General features: G+C 40.2%; 1 protein-coding gene across 1 annotated transcript in view; it reads left to right on the forward strand.

Moving 5' to 3' along the window:
* Positions 1-19,722, forward strand: part of SI (sucrase-isomaltase) — a 349,991-nt gene that overhangs the window by 165,119 nt on the left and 165,150 nt on the right. Inside the window, exons 25-27 of the mRNA XM_077290631.1 lie at positions 907-1,068; positions 4,411-4,617; positions 14,655-14,812. Coding sequence (XP_077146746.1) covers positions 907-1,068; positions 4,411-4,617; positions 14,655-14,812 — 527 coding nt within the window. The remainder of the gene's footprint in view (positions 1-906; positions 1,069-4,410; positions 4,618-14,654; positions 14,813-19,722) is intronic.

A 19,722-nucleotide genomic window follows, 5' to 3' on the forward strand; every position in this document is an offset into this window, starting at 1 on the left:
ATCAAATCTGTCTACAGTTTTCTGATTTTATGTACACGTACTGTTAGAGGGTCTTTATAACCCACTACAACCACCAACAGATGCCTGTAGTAACATCAAACAGAAAGCCAGAATACCTTGTAATTTGGACAGGAGGAGACAAAGGGGAAAGAGAGAGAGAAGAGTGAGCAAAAATAAAGAATACAGAAGAGAGAAAGAAAAACTAGAGAGTAAAGAGAGAGAAGAGAAAGTATAGAGATATAAAGAGAGGAGAGAAATGAAAGAGAAAAGAGAGAAAATTAAAGTGAAAGAGAGAGAAGGGAAAGAGTGAAGAGAGAGCGCAAAGAGAGAGAAGAGACAGAGAAAAGAGAGAGTACATAGATTGAGAGAAAGGATAGAGAGTTGATATAGAAGAGAAAGTACAGTGAGAGAAAGAAAGAAGAGAGAGGAAAGAAAAGGAGAGAAAAGAGATAGAAAGAGAGAGCGAGAGAGGAGTGAAAAACCAAAATTTTGTACTGCAGCATTCATCAACAGTAGTGATATTTTCGGTCTCTCTGGTAAAAGAAATGTGTGCTCTGACCTCTAGCACTATGCTGGCGTCTATTTTTATACTGGTTGTTATAATCCTGCTTGATTGGCTGCATTAGACCATTTGAGGTTATAGCTGCAAGGCATTGTGGGGAAACTTACCTGGTCATGCCTGTCATCATTAGCTTATCTGTGTCTCTTTGGCAATGTGTGAAATAGTGCTGTCCATTTTTGGGGGAGGGGCAGATCCACATGAATCGAACTGAAAGCTGTTCAAATTCACAGGGACCTACAAAGTGTAGGAAATTTTACTTTCATTTTTTTCACAGTGAATCAATCTAATCAGCTCTAGTCTTGACCTAACTTTTCACTTGAATTAGGTTTTGTGTTTTGTTTTAGGTTCTGCATATAACAGGTCTACAGCTAAGACTTGGAGAATCTTTCACTGTAGAATGGAATCAACTGGGTTCTGCAGAGACTCCTGAATCGGAGAGGTTTGATTGCCACCCTGGACTTGATGCTAGTGAATCCAAATGTATCGACCTTGGCTGCATCTGGGAGGTTTGTGAAACTATAGAATGAAATAAAGCTTTTTGACATAATACGCGGAGTAAAATACAATAAGCATAGAGTGAGTTATTAACATCATTAATAACATAGCATGGAAATAATATAGTATATGACATTTTCAAATGCACGTTCTTTAAAATAACAGTTACCTAAATCTTAATAATAATAATTACTTACAATTAGTGTAATATTTAGCGTAGACACCACTAATAATAATTATTATACTGAATATTAGAAATATAAATGTAAACGCACCAAGTGTTGTGTTCTATGCAGAAAGAGCTACGGGGGAAACATGTCACCCCTAATTGCATTTACAGTGCATTTTAGATCCTGTAAACATTGTCACTTCTGCTCATAATCAACTGCATGATGGCACATTAGAATCCACACATCACATGCTATAAATACGCACATAATCACAAATAACAGTTGTACTACGTAAACAGTTGTGCGAGGAAAATCACATAAGGGAACATTTTCTGCATGTCCATTGATGCCTGAACTGTTCTTGCTGGGGGCATAAAGCCTAGAGAACTGCACAAGTCATTATTTCCTTTTCCACACATTTTTGTTAAAATGATAGTGTCATGTTTTAGATTTCTAGTCAGATATTTACGGCACCTGCTTTATATCCTTCAAATGTTTAAAGTACAATAGTGTTCTATGTCATTTAAAGATTGCTTAAATTTCATAAATTCGGGCACTAAGACCTAGAAAATTTTGGAGTGAATCTAGTGAGTTGAGGCATTGACAAGCTAATGCAATAATTAGATTCATTTTGGGACAAAATTTAATCTTCAAAATTTGATGTACAATAACAAATCATATTGTGGTATTGTGCTCGCCAGAAAAATCGATGTGAATACTTTTCAGCCCAATTATGACAAAACTATTCTCGGAGTGATACCTTTATTGGTTAACCAGAAAATAATATGTTTGCAAGCTTTCAGAGCATAGTGGCTCCTTCTTCAGGCAAGACGACAAATAGATTAATAAGAAAAAAGCACGACCTTTAAGGGATACTACAGTAGGACATTTGCTCATGAGGTGAGAGGTGTGATGCCTCCTAAAGATAAGCCAAGGAAATAAAGTTAGGCATTTTGCTACAAATGGAGAGGCGGTGGGAATATTCTTAGCTATCTGGAGTCCATCTGGTGGAGGTGTGAATTGTATCCATGTAGTGAGTCATAAATCAAGGTGTTAAATTGAGTCCTAGTGTCAAAGAATTGAACAGCTTTATCAGTTGAATTCCCAATTTATTTCTTTTTCTGTCATTCTTAAAATGACCTTCTGTGTTAAGACTATTAAGTCTGTCATACAATGTCCAGTTCCAGAGAAATGTTTTCCCACAGGCGTGTCCATTTCATTCCTGCTTGTGTGTCTGTGTAGAATCACTGCCCAGCAAATTCCCCTTTCACCAAATTATTTATAAAAAAAACAAACAAAAAAATTCCAATCTGCCGTAGCCCACATGATGGTCCAACAATGATCCTCATGTCCTTCATCCAATGTATGGAGCCCCTTTCAGAGAACTAAGCTCCATAGACTGGAGCAGCATCCACTGCTTTGTCTCATGCTGCACTCAGATAGACCCGGCAGCTGGGACAAGCCATGGCATCAGTAAGATTATCACAGTCCACAAACACTGGGTCTCACGCTGCATAGCACGAGAGCTGAAATGATGAGTATCACCACTCATCATTCTGGCTCTCATGCTGCCCTCTTTGTGACCACTGGCTGTGAACGGCAGTAACCTTACTGATATCGCCACCCATCACAGCTGCTGGGTCTTGCGGAGTGCAGTATGAGACCTGGCAGTGCTTCCTGATAAGCCTATGGAGCTTCGTTATCAGAATGAGGCTCCATAGATTTTTTGTGGGACTCCATGGACTACAGTGGTCCGGGTGGGAGTTTTTTTTTATTTTTCTTTAACAAATTAGTAAATGAGGGAAACTGTGAGGGAGATTATTTTCAAATAAAAATTTTTTGTGCCTTTGTCTATTTCTTTTTACTACTGAATTAGGCCTCTTTCACACTAGCGTCGTGCACTGCACGTCGCTATGCATCCTTTTGCAGAAAAAAAAAGTGCTTGCAGGATGCGTTTTTTCTCCATAGACTCGTGCGACGGTTGCATCGTGTTGCGTCAGACCGTCGCCACCAAAAAACGTTGCATGTAACGTTTTTTGGTGCGTCGTCTGCAGCATTTCCGACCGCGCATGCGCGGCTGGAACTCCGCCCCCGACTCCCCGCACATCACAATGGGGCAGCGGATGCGTTGAAAAACAGCATCCGCTGCCCCTGTTGTGCAGCGCTTCCACATTATGCGTCGGTGCGCCGCAACGTCGCATTGCGAAGTGCAGTGCACGACGCTAATGTGAAAGTAGCCTTAGTAATGGTGGTGTCTGACAGACGCCTCTCCAATATTAACCCCTGTGCTTGGTGTCAGTGCAAGCATAATGTATGCTGCATTTTTCCTGCCAAGAGATACAGAAATGTAGCAGAAATTTCAGCAATCAAATACTCAACATGTGCACATAGTCTACGGCTATGTTCATAAGTTGATTTTTTGCTGCTTTTTGTTTGCAGTCAAAACCTGCTCGTTTAGCAGTAAAGAAGCTGCTTACAAAAGGCAGATTTTGGTGCATTTTTTGTTGGTGTGTTGTTTGCTGCAATTTTGCTATTTATTTGGTGCATTTTTTGCTGTTATTTTTGTGCAGATCATATGTGTCATTTGTCTACAGGATATGTTAAATAAAGTTATGCTATGTTCACACACTGCTTTTTTGTCTGCAGCCAAAACCTGCTCTATTGGCAATAAACTGCTTACAAAAAGTTGTTTTGTCTTTTTATATGTTTTTCCCTAAATAAAGCTCCTTCATTTTTTATGCTTCCTGGTATTTGGTTTTGAGAAAACTTTCCCAATTTGGTCATGTGAAGAATAAATGCGTTTTTTGTACATTACCACAACAAAAATGCACTTTTTTTGTTGTGGTAATTTTTTACTTGACGATTTTACGTAGATTTGAAACACGCCCCACAGGTCAGTTTACGATGAGTAAATTAGAATAAGAAAAGACATAAGGCATAAGATTTCTATAAATCCCATCCACTTTTGCTGGGACTGTAGGATGCTGCATTTTTGACTCAGCAAAAATATGCAGCTTCAAAAATTCAATAAAAACTCATCATGGACACACAGTCGAAGAAAGTTATTTGCGTAAATCCAGCATTAAGATCACTAGATAAGGCCAGCAGTTGTGTTTCTGTTTTTTACGCAATTCTAAAGTCTTTTATTTTAAGCTTTCTGTAAACATTTCCTGTCCATTCCAGGCATCCAATACAACTGGTATTCCATATTGCTATTATCCAGATGATTATGGCTATATTGTTGATGGCGATGAAGTGACCACTGATACCGGTATCATTATAAATATCACCTTGCCTGCTGGAATATCACAGCGCTACACAAACTCCAAAAGAATCACAAAACTTACTGTTGAAGTTACATTTCATGAAAATCACATGCTTCAGTTTAAGGTAATTTAAATTGATAAATTGTGCCTACAGAAATGAAACGTTAATTTGTGTATTGCTGCTCCGTTTGAGTAGAAAGAACTGTTTTAGAAATAAAATTATTACGGCAGTAATGTGAGGTAACATTGGTTCATTTAAAGGAGTTGTCTACTACGCGGACAATCCACTTCTCGATCACTATATTCCTCCATGGAAAATAATAACAACCTAAACACAACACTTGTGCCAGCGACATTCTAGCAATATTCCAGCGATGTTGGCGCTCGGTATCCCAAGGCTCACATGATGTTGTAATGTCACAAGAGCCATGCAGTCCATCAACGACCACTTCACTATCACTTATTTCTGAAGAAACGATAAGCTTGGAGAAGTGAGAGCTGGGCTGTTCTTTGACTTCCTCTTTTCATCAGAAGGAAGTGAGAGTGAAGATGCTGCTGATTGGCTGCAAGGAGACATTGGAGGTGAGTGCAAGCTGTTTTTATTCTACATGGGGGAATATATAGATTGAGCAGAGATTGTTCGAGTAGTGGACAACTTTTTTCAAGGATTTTTACATGTGGAGTATTTAGGCTCTGTGCACACAGAGTTTTTCTACTTAGTTTCTGCTTCAAAAAATCCAAGAAAAACTTTGTGCACACATGGTCTTAGGGTGTGTGCACATAGCGTCATTTAGACTCACGTGCAGTCCTCAAATTTTCCAGGGTATAGACACTTGAGGAAAATGCCAGAGGTCATTTTCTAGAGAAAGGTTCAGAGACAGCTTTCACTCTTGCTGTTAAGTATAGAGAGCAAGCAACTTCCCAATAGAAATACAATCAAACTCACAGAAAAAATATGTGTCCCGTATAATCGTAAATAATGCCACAATAGCTTCATGTATTTACCCATAAAGTGATTGGATAGTAGGTGTATACTCCTGATACACATTTAAATGAAAAAATGGAGTTCTATACACAAGAAAATATTTTTCAGTTTTGAAAATTAGTATATTTTACTATAAATACTTTTAACATGATAAAATCAAGGGGGTTGATCGGGTTCCCTGGTACATGACTACACTCACCATGGGTAAGATATTCTACCACTAGATTAACCTCTACTGTTTCCTTTTCCTTATATGGGCATTAGTCATTTTGACAAGCCCTGGGGTTGGGCATCTCTTCACGGGCATCCAATGCTTTAAATTCACACTGAGGTCATGTGTACACTATATGGATTGGGTGTCAGATAATCAATATTATATATAGCGGAGTTTGTACCAGGGATTTACTCAGTTCTAAACTCGGGCCTTCGTCTTTGTTATATTCTTTGTATTACTTTGTGATTTTATCATGTTAACAGTATTTATAATAAAATATACTAATTTTCAATACTGAAAAATATTTTCTTGTGTATGGAACTCCATTTTTTAATGCGTTTAAACTTCCCAATAGAAGCTGCCCAGAAAAATGAGCAGGTCACTTCTTTTAACTGCTACAAGGTTTACAAATGTTGAAGTGAATAAAAGAAGTGACATAAGACTGAACAGCTATGTCGTTTTGATGTTCCATTCACATATTGGAAATAAATCTTCAGTTGCAGAAAAAGTGATTCTTTGTTCCCTTTGTCCTATTTGACCCGCAATATCACTAACCCATGTACATTCCTATGGATGCTTTAATGTGAATCTCATAGGTTTGTATAGAGGCTGACTTCTGTTTCCCACAGAAGTCGCTGTCATATATTACTAGTTAGATAAACTAATGAGAGACACAATCATTTTTGCAGCCAGTTATTGTGCCTTATTTCTTGTGACCTGCTGCATGCCATGCTGGCAAAGGCACTGATATATTCCACAACATGCAGGCTCCCCTCTCTCGCCAGACATTGATCAGCAGATTTTCTTCTATTGCTTTATCATACTGAGCATTGCTTTTCTTGTTTCTTATGGAATTAGTTGCATTTTTAATAGTGATAGACTGACAGAAAATTAATTAGATTGTGCCTTTGGCAAAGCTTAATAGATATATGCAACTAAAGCTGGCCTGGGGGCTTTTGATAGCTCTGCCAGATGCTATAGTAATCATGTTCTTAGGAGGCAGATGTGTTGAGCATAATCCTATAAATATCTAGATATCACCTTCACTATATTCATGTTCAGATTGATAAGTGATCTGATCAAATCATGTGCCTGTGCCATCCACTGCGTATCTCCTTACTACCTATTGTAGTCAGTAATGTAGTCAGGTGCAATTACACCTCAAGGTGATAGTCCCATATCAAAGGTGATTTTCATACTAAATGTACAGCCATCTAATTTAATAACCTAATCACTTTTCTACTATGATTTAAGGTAAACTTCCCTACTACTTCCTCTCTACTATAACTTCCTGTCAACTTTGTTTTTAACTTGTGATGATGTTTCATTTGAATGTCTCCAGTGCCTGCTGGCATACTTAAACCAGAAGCCATCAGGTGTCCAGGGCTGCAGTCACTGCCACATCTGCTGTCCCCCACCTTGAAAGAAAGCACCATCTGTGACATCCATTTCAGGGGCTGTACTAGTCCCCACTCTACTGAGCATGAGCAGTTGCCAATTCCGATCCAGGCTCAGTACACATTCTTTGCTCAATATTCCTTTGAATGCCCTTTGACATTGTGCTCCCTAGCAAGCTCTAAAAAGAAAGGACAAGCTGGCAAGAGAGTGCACTGTCATTGTGCATTGGAATGGAGAAAACAAGGCAAGCAGGGAGAACAGAGATCATCACAGCCCCAAAACAGGTGCCACCACCCTGGAATAGAACTTCTAAACATAGTTTTAACTTCTATAGACCCAAAATATTCTGCAGCACCTTACAGGGGAAATAGAGATTAAAATATTATTATTTATTATTATAGCACCATTTATTCCATGGTGTTTTACATGTGAGGAGGGGTATACATAATAAAAACAAGTACAATAATCTTAAACAATACAAGTCACAACTGGTACAGGAGGAGAGAGGACCCTGCCTGCGAGGGCTCACAATCTCCAAGGGATGGGTGAGGATACAGTAGGTGAGGATATAGCTGGTCGTGCAGTGGTTTGGTCGATCGGTGATTACTGCAGGTTGTAGGCTTGTCAGAAGAGGTGGGTCTTCAGGTTCTTTTTGAAGGTTTTGATGGTAGGCGAGAGTCTGATATGTTGTGGTAGAGCGTTCCACAGTAGGGGTGATGCACGAGAGAAATCTTGTATGCGATTGTGGGACGAGGAGATAAGAGGGGAGTAGAGAAGGAGATCTTGTGAGGATTGGAGGTTGCATGCAGGAAAGTACCGGGAGATGAGGTCACAGATGTATTGAGGAGACAGGTTGTGGATGGCTTTGTATGTCATGGTTAGGCTTTTGTACTGGAGTCTCTGGGTAATGGGGAGCCAGTGAAGGGATTGACAGAGGGGAGAGGCCGGGGAATAGCAGGGGGACAAGTGGATTAGTCGGGAAGCTGAGTTTAGAATAGATTGGAGGGGTGCAAGAGTGTTAGAGGGGAGGCCACATAGCAGGAGGTTACAGTAGTTAAGGCGGGAGATGATGAGGGCATGAACTAGGGTTTTTGCAAATTCTTGGATTAGGAATGTACAGATCCATGAAATGTTTTTGAGTTGAAGGCGGCAGGAAGTGAAAAGGCTTGGATATGTGGTTTGAAGGAGAGATCAGTGTCAAGGATTACCCCGAGACAGTGAGCTTGTGGGACTGGGGAGAGTGGGCAGCCGTTTACTGTAATGGATAGGTTCATTGGAGGGGTTGTGTGAGATGGGGGGAAAGACGATGAATTCTGTTATGTCCATGTTAAGTTTTAGAAATCTAGCTGAGAAGAAGGATGAAATAGCAGATAGACATTGAGTGAGGGATTCTGGTTAGTAGGGTGGTGATATCTGGTCCAGAGATGTAGATCTGTGTGTCGTCAGCATAGAGATGATACTGAAAATTGTGAGATTCTATGAGCTGTCCCAGGCCAAAAGTGTAAATGAAGAAGAGCAGGGGCCCTAGAACTGAACCTTGTGGGTCTCCGACAGATAAGGGGCGAGGTGAGGAGGTGGTGTGTGAGTGGGAGGCGCTGAATGTCCGGTCAGTTAGGTATGATGAGATCCAGGATAGGACCAAGTCTGTGATGCCAAGGGATGAGAGGGTCTGCGGCAACAGGGAATGCATAACACTTTACGCACTATTAATAAAAAAAACTCTGTTCTAACACTACCCCATGCAATGAGATCATATAGTGGATGGTGTATGCAGTACTCCATATACAAACCAGTGACTTCTCCAATTGAAGCAACTTATTTTCAATTTCTTTTTCATCAGGCTCAGCTTGCTATGGCTTTTTCCAACTATGACTCATCTCTACAAAAAGGAACACACACATATACATGCACTTTTAGGGCACCCTCCCAACATTTTCCCCAGATTATACAGTAACAGTACCTCCCTTTTGAATCTCAGTACCTGTATCCCCAAAATAAAATATGACACCCCCAAAAAGTAACAATGTTTATGTACTTTTTGAGCAAAAATACAGTAGAATTTCCCCTACTGTGGCCCCTAAAAAGTAGTATTGTCCAGCTATTATTCCCTGATACATGGGTACTGTCCCTCATTATGGCCCTGATACAGTAGTATTTTCATTTGTTGCCCTCATTTAATGTTCCCTTATATGGCAGCATACATAATAATGTTCCCTTGTATGGCCCTCATACGTTATTAATGTTCTTTTATGTGAGCCTTATTTTTTAAAATGTCACCCTACTGTATGTCATCCCTATACATTAATAATGTCCCATTTTGTAGCCAGTACCACTATACAACAGTATCGTCCACTTATGTGTCACCCATATAATAATATTGCCTCCTATATGACTCCATACATTCATTATTGTATGGGACCACATAGGAGTGCATTATTACTGAAGGAGGAGCCACATAGTGGAACATTATTAATATATGGGGTTCACATAAGGGGGCATTATTTCCTGCTATGAGGGCCCGATACATTAATAATGCCCTTCTACTTTTCCCCTTGTAGTAATATTGCCCAGTTGTATGACCCCCGTTTAGAAGTAAGATCCCACAGTGCTCTTCATGCAACTATGCATGTATGCAAAGATGCTAAAATGTATACAAACATTGAATACATTATTTGTTTTACCACATTAATGCAAATAAGCTTATTTGTTATATAGTCATAGGAGCTTGCACTTTTTCACACTTGCTTTATTTTAATCAGAGGTGATGGTTCCTTTTTTTTGTACTATAGTATTGGAAGTAGTGACTACCACCATTCTATCAGCCTAATGCTGCTTTTAATTAATGTTGGACCTTCCCTGCCATTAACCTCTTCATGACCAGAGCTTTTGTCGGTTTTGCATTTTCTTTTTTCCCTACCATTGTTTCCAGAGCCATAACTTTTTTAGTTTTCCATCAATATGGCCATGTGAGGGCTTATTTTTTGCGGGGCAGGTTGTAATTTTAAACAACACCATTGGTTTTGCCATGGTACAGAAACGGGATAAAAAATCCAAGTGCAGTGACATTGCAAAAAAAGGGCAATCCCACACTTGTTTTTTGCATGGCTTTTTTGCTAGGTTCACTAAATGCTAAAACAGAATGGCCATTATGATTTTCGAGGTAATTACAAATTCATAGACACCAAACATGTCTAGGTTCCTTTTTATCTAAGTGGTGAAAAAAAATTCCAAAGTTCGCTAAAAAAAAAGATGCCATTTTCCGAGAACCGCAGAATCTCCATTTTTCATGATCTCAGGTTGGATATTGGCTTATTTTTTCCATGCCGAGCTGACGTTGTTAGTGATACCATTTTTGTGCAGATACGATCTTTTGATCACCCATTATTGCATTTTAATGCAATGTCGCAGTGACCAAAAAAAGTAATTCTGTTGTTTTTATTTTTTTTCTCGCTACACCATTTGGCAATCAGGTTAATCCTTTTTTATTGATAGATTGGGTGATTCTTAACTCGGCAATACAAATATGTCTATGTTTGATTTTATTTTTATTGTTTTATATTGAATGGGGCAAAAGGGGGGTGATTTGAACTTTTATATTTTTTTTATTTTTTCATATTTTTAAAACCATTTTTAAAATGTTTTTGCATGCTTCAATATTCTCCATGGGAGGCTGTAAGCTGCCACAACTTGATTGGTTCTGCTACATAGAGGCGATGCTCAGATCGCCTCTATGCAGCTGAATTGCAGACTTGCTATGAGCACCGACCACAGGGTGGCGCTCACAGCAATCCGTCATCAACAACCATAGAGGCCTCTGGTTGCCATGTCGATGCACTTATGACGCTGATCATGTGACGGGTCATCGGTGCGCGCATTTCTGGCCCGATGGACAGAAGCACGATATAAATGCCCCAGTCAGAGTTTGACAGTGGCATTTAACTGGTTAATAGCCGTGGGTGGATCCCAATTCTGCCCGCGGCTATTGCGGACACATGTCAGCTGTTCAGAACAGCTGACATGTCCTGGCTTTTAGGTGGGCTCATCGCCGAAGCACACATCAAAGCGGGGATATTGACATCAGATGTACTATCCCGTCCGATGTCAGTAAGGGGTTAAATTTAAATTGCAACTTTTCATATTCTTTAAAACCGTTCGGAAAAAAATAATATAAATGTAATATGTGAACAAGCCCAAAGCCATTTCCTAGGTGTACGACAGTAGGATGTGACTCCATTGTATACAGTTTTACGGAAAGTATTCAGACCTTTTTTAAATTTTTCTCTCTTTGTTTCATTGCAGCCATTTGGTAAATTAAAAAAAGTTATTTTTTTTCTCATTAATGTACACTCTGCACCCTATCTTGACTGAAAAAAAAACAGAAATGTAGAAATTTTTTCAAATTTCTGAAAAAATAAAAACTAAAATATCACATGGTCGTAAGTATTCACATTCTTTGCTCAGTATTGAGTAGAAGCACCCTTTCATGCTAGAACAGAATATATATATGCAACCTCTGGCACTCAAAAAATCACAACTTTCTTTGCTTTAAATCAGTTGATTTATTCACTACCGGTCATATTTCAACAGACAATCTCCAACGTTTCGGCTTTGTTAAAGCCTTTTTCAAGGAATTCTGGATCCTGACCAAATCTGTAAATAACTTAAGGGGAATCAGCCAACCTGCTTAATCCATGTGCGACCTCAGGAAACCGGTGTGTATGCTGGCCTGTAGTCTGTGACTTTGAGGTTGCATATATATTCTATATTGTATTTTTTTCCTCTGAGCACCACCTGACTGTACAGAAGAGTGTGCCCCTTTTGTTCTTGCTCATGCTAGAACAGCCATGAGTCTTCTTGGGAATGATGCAACAAGGTTTTCACACCTGGATTTGGGGATCCTCTGTAATTATTATTTGCAGATCCTCTCCAGTTTCGTCTGGTTGGGTGGTGAACATTTTTGGACAAACATTTTTAGGTCTCTCCAGAGATGCTCAATTGAGTTTAGGTCAGGGCTATTTTAGCTGTTCACTTAAGGTCATTGTCTTGTTGGAAGGTGAACCTTCCGCCAAGTCTGAGGTCCAGAGCATTCTGTAAGAGGTTTTAATCCAGATTATCTCTGTACTTGGCGACATTCATGTTTCCTTCAATGACAATCAGTTGTCCTGTCCCTGAAGCTGAAAAACATCCTCATAGTATAATGCTGCTACCAACCTATTTCACTGTTGAGATTGAATTTGGCAGGTGATGAGCAGGGCCTGGTTTTCTCCACACATAGAGCTTAGAATTTTCATCAAAAAGGTCTATCTTCATCTCATCAGACCAGAGAATCTTGTTTATCATAGTCTGGGAGTCCTTCATGTGTTTTATAGCAAACTCTATGCAAGTTTTCATATGTCTTGCACTGACGAGAGTCTTCCATCGGGCCACTCGGCCATTAAGGTCTGACTGGTGGAGGGCTGCAGTGATAGTTGACTTTGTGGAACTTTCTCCCATCTCCCTACTGCATCTCTGGAGATCAGCCACAGTGATCTTGGGGTTGTTCTTTACTTCTCCCACCAAGGCTCTACTCCCATGATTGATCAGTTTGGCTGGATGGCCAGGTCTAGGCAGACTTCTGGTGGTACCAAACTTCTTTCATTTAAGGATTATGGAGGCCACTGTGCGCTTAGGAACCTTGAGTGCTACAGAAATTCTGTTGCAACCTTGGGCAGATCTGTGCCTTCCACAATTCTGACTCTGAGCTCCTTGGCCAGTTCCTTTAACCTTGTGATTCTCATTTGGTCTGACATGCACTGTGAGCTGTGAAGTCTTATACAGTATAGGCTGGTGTATGCCATTCCAAATCAAATCCTTTCAGCTTAATTAAACACAGCTAGACTCCAATGAAGGAGTATAACCATCTCAAGGAGAATCACAAGGAAATGGACAGCATGTGACTTAAATATGAGTGTCTGAACAGAGGGTCTGAATACTTATGACCATGTGATATTTCAGTTTTTCTTTTTTATTAAATTTGCAAAAATTTCTACATTTCTGTTTTTTTTTTTCAGTCAAGCTGGGGTGCAGAGTGTACATTAATGTGAAAAAAAAACTTTTTTGAATTTACCAAACGGCTGCAATGAAACAAAGAGTGAAAAATTAAAAGTGACCTGAATACTTTCCGTACCCACTGTATACAGTAGAAAATACAGCACTCTAGATATGATACAGTTACTGTATAGAAAATTTTTTAGACATGGACCATGAACCAGGTCCAGGTATGACCAAAACAATGACTGACATAAGTATATTGGAAGTGACTATTTGCTGATTTGTAAACAAAAGTCTTCTTCAATTACATTACAAGTAGAGTGCCCTGATTTCCATTGTATAAAGTCAAAGATTCAACTACCGTATTTTCCGGCGTACAAGACGACTTTTTAACCCCTGAAAATCTTCTTAAAAGTCGGGGGTCGTCTTGTACGCCGGGAATCGCCTTGTACGCCGGGCGTATATGGTGGGTGGGGGGGGGGAGTGATCCTGATGACGACGAGGGGGCGTCTCACAGGAAAGTGAGTATCCCCCATTACCTTATCATAGCGCTGCAGCGTGGGGTCTCTGTGCTGGGAGCGGCGGCTGCTGTGCTGTGCTGTGGCGGCTCCTCTTCTGCAGTGTGGGGCCTCTGGTGCTGTGGGGCGGTGGCGGCGTATCTTCATGCAGTCGGGGCTCCTCCGGCATCTCAGCCTGGAAGCCCCGCCGGCAACTCCATCGGTGGTGTAATGCGCTGGCCTCCGGGAAAATGGCCGCTGCTTAGATTCAGATCTCGTGTCCCGAGATTTCGGGACGAGATCTGAATCTGAGCATGCGCAGCCCCCAGCGGCCGGGCCACCGCATCGCACCTATTGAGCTGCCTCCGGGAAAATGGCCGCTGCTCAGATTCAGATCTCGTCTCCCGAGATCTCGGGACGAGATCTGAATCTGAGCAGCGGCCATTTTCCCGGAGGCCACCTGACCGCATTGTACCGATGGAGTTGCCGGCGGGGCTTCCAGTCTTTGAGATGCCGGAGGAGCCCCGACTGCATGAAGATACGCCGCCGCCACTGCCCCACAGCACCAGAGGCCCCACACTGCAGAAGAGGAGCCGCCACAGCACAGCACAGCAGCCGCCGCTCCCAGCACAGAGACCCCACGCTGCAGCGCTATGATAAGGTAATGGGGGATACTCACTTTCCTGTGAGACGCCCCCTCGTCCTCATCAGGATCACTCCCCCCCCCCCAAAAGGCACATATTCACCGGCCCTATAAGACGACATACGGTGTATAAGAAGACCCCCAACTTTTAAGAAGATTTTATTTTTTAACTGGTAAAGTTGGGGGGTCGTCTTATACGCCCAGTCGTCTTATAGGCCGGAAAATACGGTAGTTATAATAAGAAAGAAAAACTTGTGTTGAACAGTATTAGGCTGATTGTATATTATAGTACTGCAGATTGTTTAAACTATACTTACTGTATTTTCCGATATTTCTGAAACCTTTATGTTAGTGTTTGACAGCTGAATATCTTACTAATGTTTACTCTTCATAGATCTTTGATCCCAACCACAAAAGATATGAAGTTCCTGTACCTCTCAATACGCCAAGCCAACCAAGTAGCACAGCGAACGATCGTCTGTATGATGTTGTTGTTGTTAAGAGCAGGCCATTTGGACTTCGTGTTATCCGGAAAAGCAACCTCGCTGTTATGTAAGTTAAAACTCACATCAAGCAAGATATCTATTAACTTTTACTTAATATTTTAATTACATTATTTGCCTAAAGATGCATACATTGGCCACCTTAAGGCGGTTGCAAAGTTTCCTCTCTTTCAGACCCTGGGAACCATTTCGATACTTTGCGTCCCATTGAAATGCATTGGTATCGGGTATCGGTATCGGCGAGATCCGATATTTTGCCGGTATCGGCCGATACTATCCGATACCGATACCAATGCATATCGGAAGGTATCGGTCAACACTAGTCATAGTACCAGGAAGAGCCAAGGGCAGAGCAGAAGTGGTTGAACAGACATACTGTCAGAACAAAGTCAATGGTCAGGTAACTAAAGGTTAAGCATATAGAACTCAAGGCACAGCAAAGCACAAATCTCACAAGCTAAATGTACGTCTGGCAGAGGTCTGGTAGAAAAAGCTTAGATAAGTGGCATGGCAATCACCTGGAATAATGAACACTTGGAGACAGCCAATGCCTCCCAATCCTAGATTGGATAGTCGAGCTGTCAAGCAATACACATACATCTCAGCATGTCCCTGTATGAGATAGGATGGTTGAGCTGTCAATCAAAGTACTGACAGCTTCAGCACTCTCTTGTACCAGATTGGATGGCCACGCAGTCAGTAACTGCATCCCAGACAAGACTAAGAAGAGGAACAGTGACAACTCTCTTGCAGAGTGTAGGATTTTATGTTCAGTGGGGTTCTTTCTCTCTCTTAATTTTGGAGTGGAAACTTTTATGGTCAATGGGGTCTTCTCTTTCTCTCTCTCCTGTAGAGAGTAAGCTGTTATAGTCATCTGATTCTTCTCTTTGTTGCAGAGTGTAAAATCTTAAAGTAAGCAGTTTCCTGTACCTCTCTCCTATAGAATGTAATTTGTTATGGTCATGGGAGTCCTCTTGCTGTCATTCTTGGCAGTCAAGTATTAACTCTTATAGTCATCCTCCCTTTCTCTCTCATGTGGAGTGTAAGCTCTTATTGTCATTGAGATCCTCTCTCTTACCTATAGAAGGATCTTATGGTCAGCAGGGTCATCTCTTTCTCCTAGAGCATGTACGTTTTTATGGTCGGCTGGGTTCTTTCTCTCTTGTAGAGTGTAAGCTCTTATCGTTAATTGGGTCCTCTATCTCTCATCTGTAAAGTGTAAGCTCTTATGCTCAACTGAGTTCTCTCTCTCCTCTGCCTCATGTGCATTTTATGAGCAATTCCAAGCTTTACAGTATTATGCTTTGCACAAATGTATTCTCAATTTTTGAGGGAAAATATTGTGAAATATATTTTTGTAAGATTTTTTTTACACTTTTTAAAAAGGTATGTCATACTTTTTGGTATAACATGCCTTATTAGTTTGCACCTAAATTAATACGGTATGTTATAAAAACATCATATTTTTTATTTCTTGTGTTTTTTAACACCTTTGAAGAGTTTTTGGTTTACAAGCATATATGATTATAGAAAACCCACAAAAGCTAGTGTATGTGTCAGAAAAAAATGTTTCAAATATTTATAGAATCTTCTCGTATGTAAAATATATAAAAATGTTTCAGAAACTATAAACAAATTAGTCTAAAAATACATACAATATTAGCTCAACCCACAACCAATATAAGCTACCAACAGTCTCTCATTAAACACACAAATTACATTTTTGGATTCTCGATGTAAGTACTTTTATGCTCGAAAATTACAAAAGTATTCTGGGAGATATACCTTTGTTGGCTAACCAGAAAAAGATATATTTGCAAGCTTTCAGAGCACAGAGTCTCCTTCTTCAGGCTTTAACTGAAACCAATGTACCAAACACAGATGAATCTGAAAAACCTACTTATTAAACCAGCATAATTGAAAAGAGACATCTTCTTTCCCCTAAATGTTGTGCTCTTGTCTCAGTTAATGTGTAAACCCGCCTAAAGAAGGATCATCTGTGCTCTGAAAGCTTGCAAATATAGTAATTCTAATTAGCCAATAAAGGTATCTGTCCAATAATACTTTTGTAATTTATAGGCATAAACACATTTACATTGCTTTTTCTTGCTAATATGGTACCACAATGTAATTTTTTATTGTACATCATTTTTGGACTCTGCAATGTTTTAGATTAGGCTTTAAAGTTCTTGTCACACTTCAGAAATTATGGTACTTATTACTGCCCCAGCTTAATTTTTAGCTGAGCAGAGACAGAGAATGAAGATGTCATTATGATCCCTGATCCCTGTCACTAGTGTAATGAAAACTGACAAGGTCTCTAAAGGTTGAAATTGGCCAAAGTGAAAAACTATTAGCAAAATAAATACATAAAAATAGAAACCTATTTTTAATTCAAATTAATTTTTAAAGCTTTGAAAGCTTGTAAACCATGATGGAATAAATTATATATTTGAAGTACTGCATTTGAGAATAAATATATTTCTTTGGATGAGAAAGTGTTTAAGTCATCATTAATAAATTACAAGTGGTTTAGGTAATTTGACAGTATTAATTTAAAACAGAGAAAATAAATTCATATTTATACCAGGCTCAAGCTCAGAATTATATGAATGCCCAGTTAAAACATTTACACAGCATACTCTATATATTGTAGCAAAGATTAAAGGGAACCTGCTATTAAATTTATGCTGCCTTAACCATGAGCAGCATTAATCACAACCAAGAGAAGGAACAGCTGCACTCAAGGAGTCCCGTATGGTTGCAAAAAAGAACTTGTGTTTATTTCATGCACAAGAAATGGTCACTACAGAAACAGAAAAGTAATTGGAGTCCCATCAAGGGCTTATCCAATATATGGTATGAAGTATTATATATTAGTTAAGCCCCTGATGGGACTCCTGTTTTTTTCTCTCCCCATGTATTTCTACTATTTATTCTATCTACTCTTCAAGTGAGGTTTGACAAAGACCGGAGACAGGGTTGAAACGTTACCTTATTTTCACTAATTTTCTGTTTCTGTGGTGACCACTTCTTGTACATGTAATAAACACAAGTTCTTTTTTGCAACCATACGGGACACTGAGTGTGGCTGTTCCTTCTCTTGGTTATGGTTACTGGACTTGGTCCACGTTCAGCCTGCACCTATATTTAAGCAGAGTGCGCATCATTTATCCTATAGTTCTAGCATTAATCACAGTCTGGGTGTGCAATTGCAGCAAGGTGTAATAATTATAGGGGATAACTCAGGAGACTCTTTGCGTGGAACAAGACAACTACAGGACACAGTTTTATAAGTGGTAAAGTCTATATTATCACACAGTGATTCAAACAAGTGCAGAGAGAAACTCAAGTCTATAAGAAACTTCAGAGGAAAATGCAATCAAGCAGAAAGTCTATGAAGCACAGTTAATCTTGAGGATACTTGACACGAACAAATCCTTGTCTTAGTCCAGGCACAGAAAGATATGCTTATTAGGCAGTTCAAATCATATCTTAGCTCAACCAGGGAGGCCTGGTTAATAGTCTCAGGTTATTGCAAAGCAGAAATAACTTACATGTCCAGCAAATGCAGATGGAAGTAAACACGAACAGCAGATGAAGGAGGATTACTGGAAACTTGTGTATGCAGCAGGAACTCAGAGCTGAGTAGCAGGATCACCACACAGGTTCACAGGAGCAGGTGTATAGCCAGGGCGTAATCAGAGGTCAGGAGCTGGATGCAAGGCAGAAAACTCTAGCACAGACTGAAGGCTGGGGTGGAGTTTTATAGCAGGAAGACACAGTGCACATGAGACCAAAGATGCCATCTTGGAAAAGGATAAAATAAACCGAAGGAAAATGGACACCAAAGCTAAAAATAACAATTTTATTGAGAACCATTAAAAGGATACATAAATACACAAATCAATATTAGAATAAAAGACGATGCAATGGACAAACGAAAGGCAACACTAGTGCCATGTACGTATATATACAGCTGAGGAGCAAAAAAGTTGGTGTATACTAATACCACAAGGATATACAAAGAGTAATAAATACACAAGGCAAATAATAATATAGTGTTTAAATATAAGTGGTGACACACAACCAACCGAACATAGATAACAAATGTGCACATGGGTCAAAATATGAATAAAGTGCCTAATGCAAGATACAGTACAGAAATAAAGTCCTATATATTCATATAACTCTCAGCACATATGTGTACATAAATCTAATAGCAATAGAGAAATTGCTCACTGACAATAAGCAGGTGCAGGGGGATAACAAGTGTGCACATGGGTCAAAGTATGGATAAAGTGCCTAATGCAAGATACAGTACGGAGAAAAAGTCCTATATATTCATATTACTTTCAGCACACGTGTGCACATATACCAGGAATACATCCCATAAACGTACATAGATGAAACCATGCCATACTCACATAATAAATGATGGTGGTGTATACACACTCAGAATCCCACCCTGCGGCCGTACGTGGAAGGAGGAGCCCCGACGCGCGTTTCGCAAATGCTGCTTCCTCGGGGGACGCTAGTGTAGGAGTGGAGGAGGGTCTCTTTTTATACACAAAATAAACGCTCAAAGTGGTAATGGCGGCGCTTGTCCCAGGCCCTGCACCGGCCGGAAGCGGCGGAATCGGCGTCCGACGTCACTCCCTGGCGCCCCGCACTGACGCGCCAGTGGGAGGAGCCTAAGGTGCGACGCCGTGAGGACGCGTATCCACGGCAACCGGTAAACACAGGCCATGACAAGCGCACACCGCTGCGAGCGGGAAGAAGAAGAGCAGGAGGCGATTACCCAGATGGAACGCAAAATAAGAAGCCCAAGTAATATAAGTGATATAAGTGCACATACCTTACTGAAGGAAGTGGTAGTGAGGGGGGAAGTGGGGGTGAAAAGAAAACGAGTGCACCCGGAGAAACCGAATAGATACCTATAAAAAGAAGGAAAGATAT

The sequence above is a fragment of the Ranitomeya variabilis genome, chromosome 2 (assembly GCF_051348905.1).
Source record: "Ranitomeya variabilis isolate aRanVar5 chromosome 2, aRanVar5.hap1, whole genome shotgun sequence".
Taxonomy (NCBI): Eukaryota; Metazoa; Chordata; class Amphibia; order Anura; family Dendrobatidae; genus Ranitomeya; species Ranitomeya variabilis.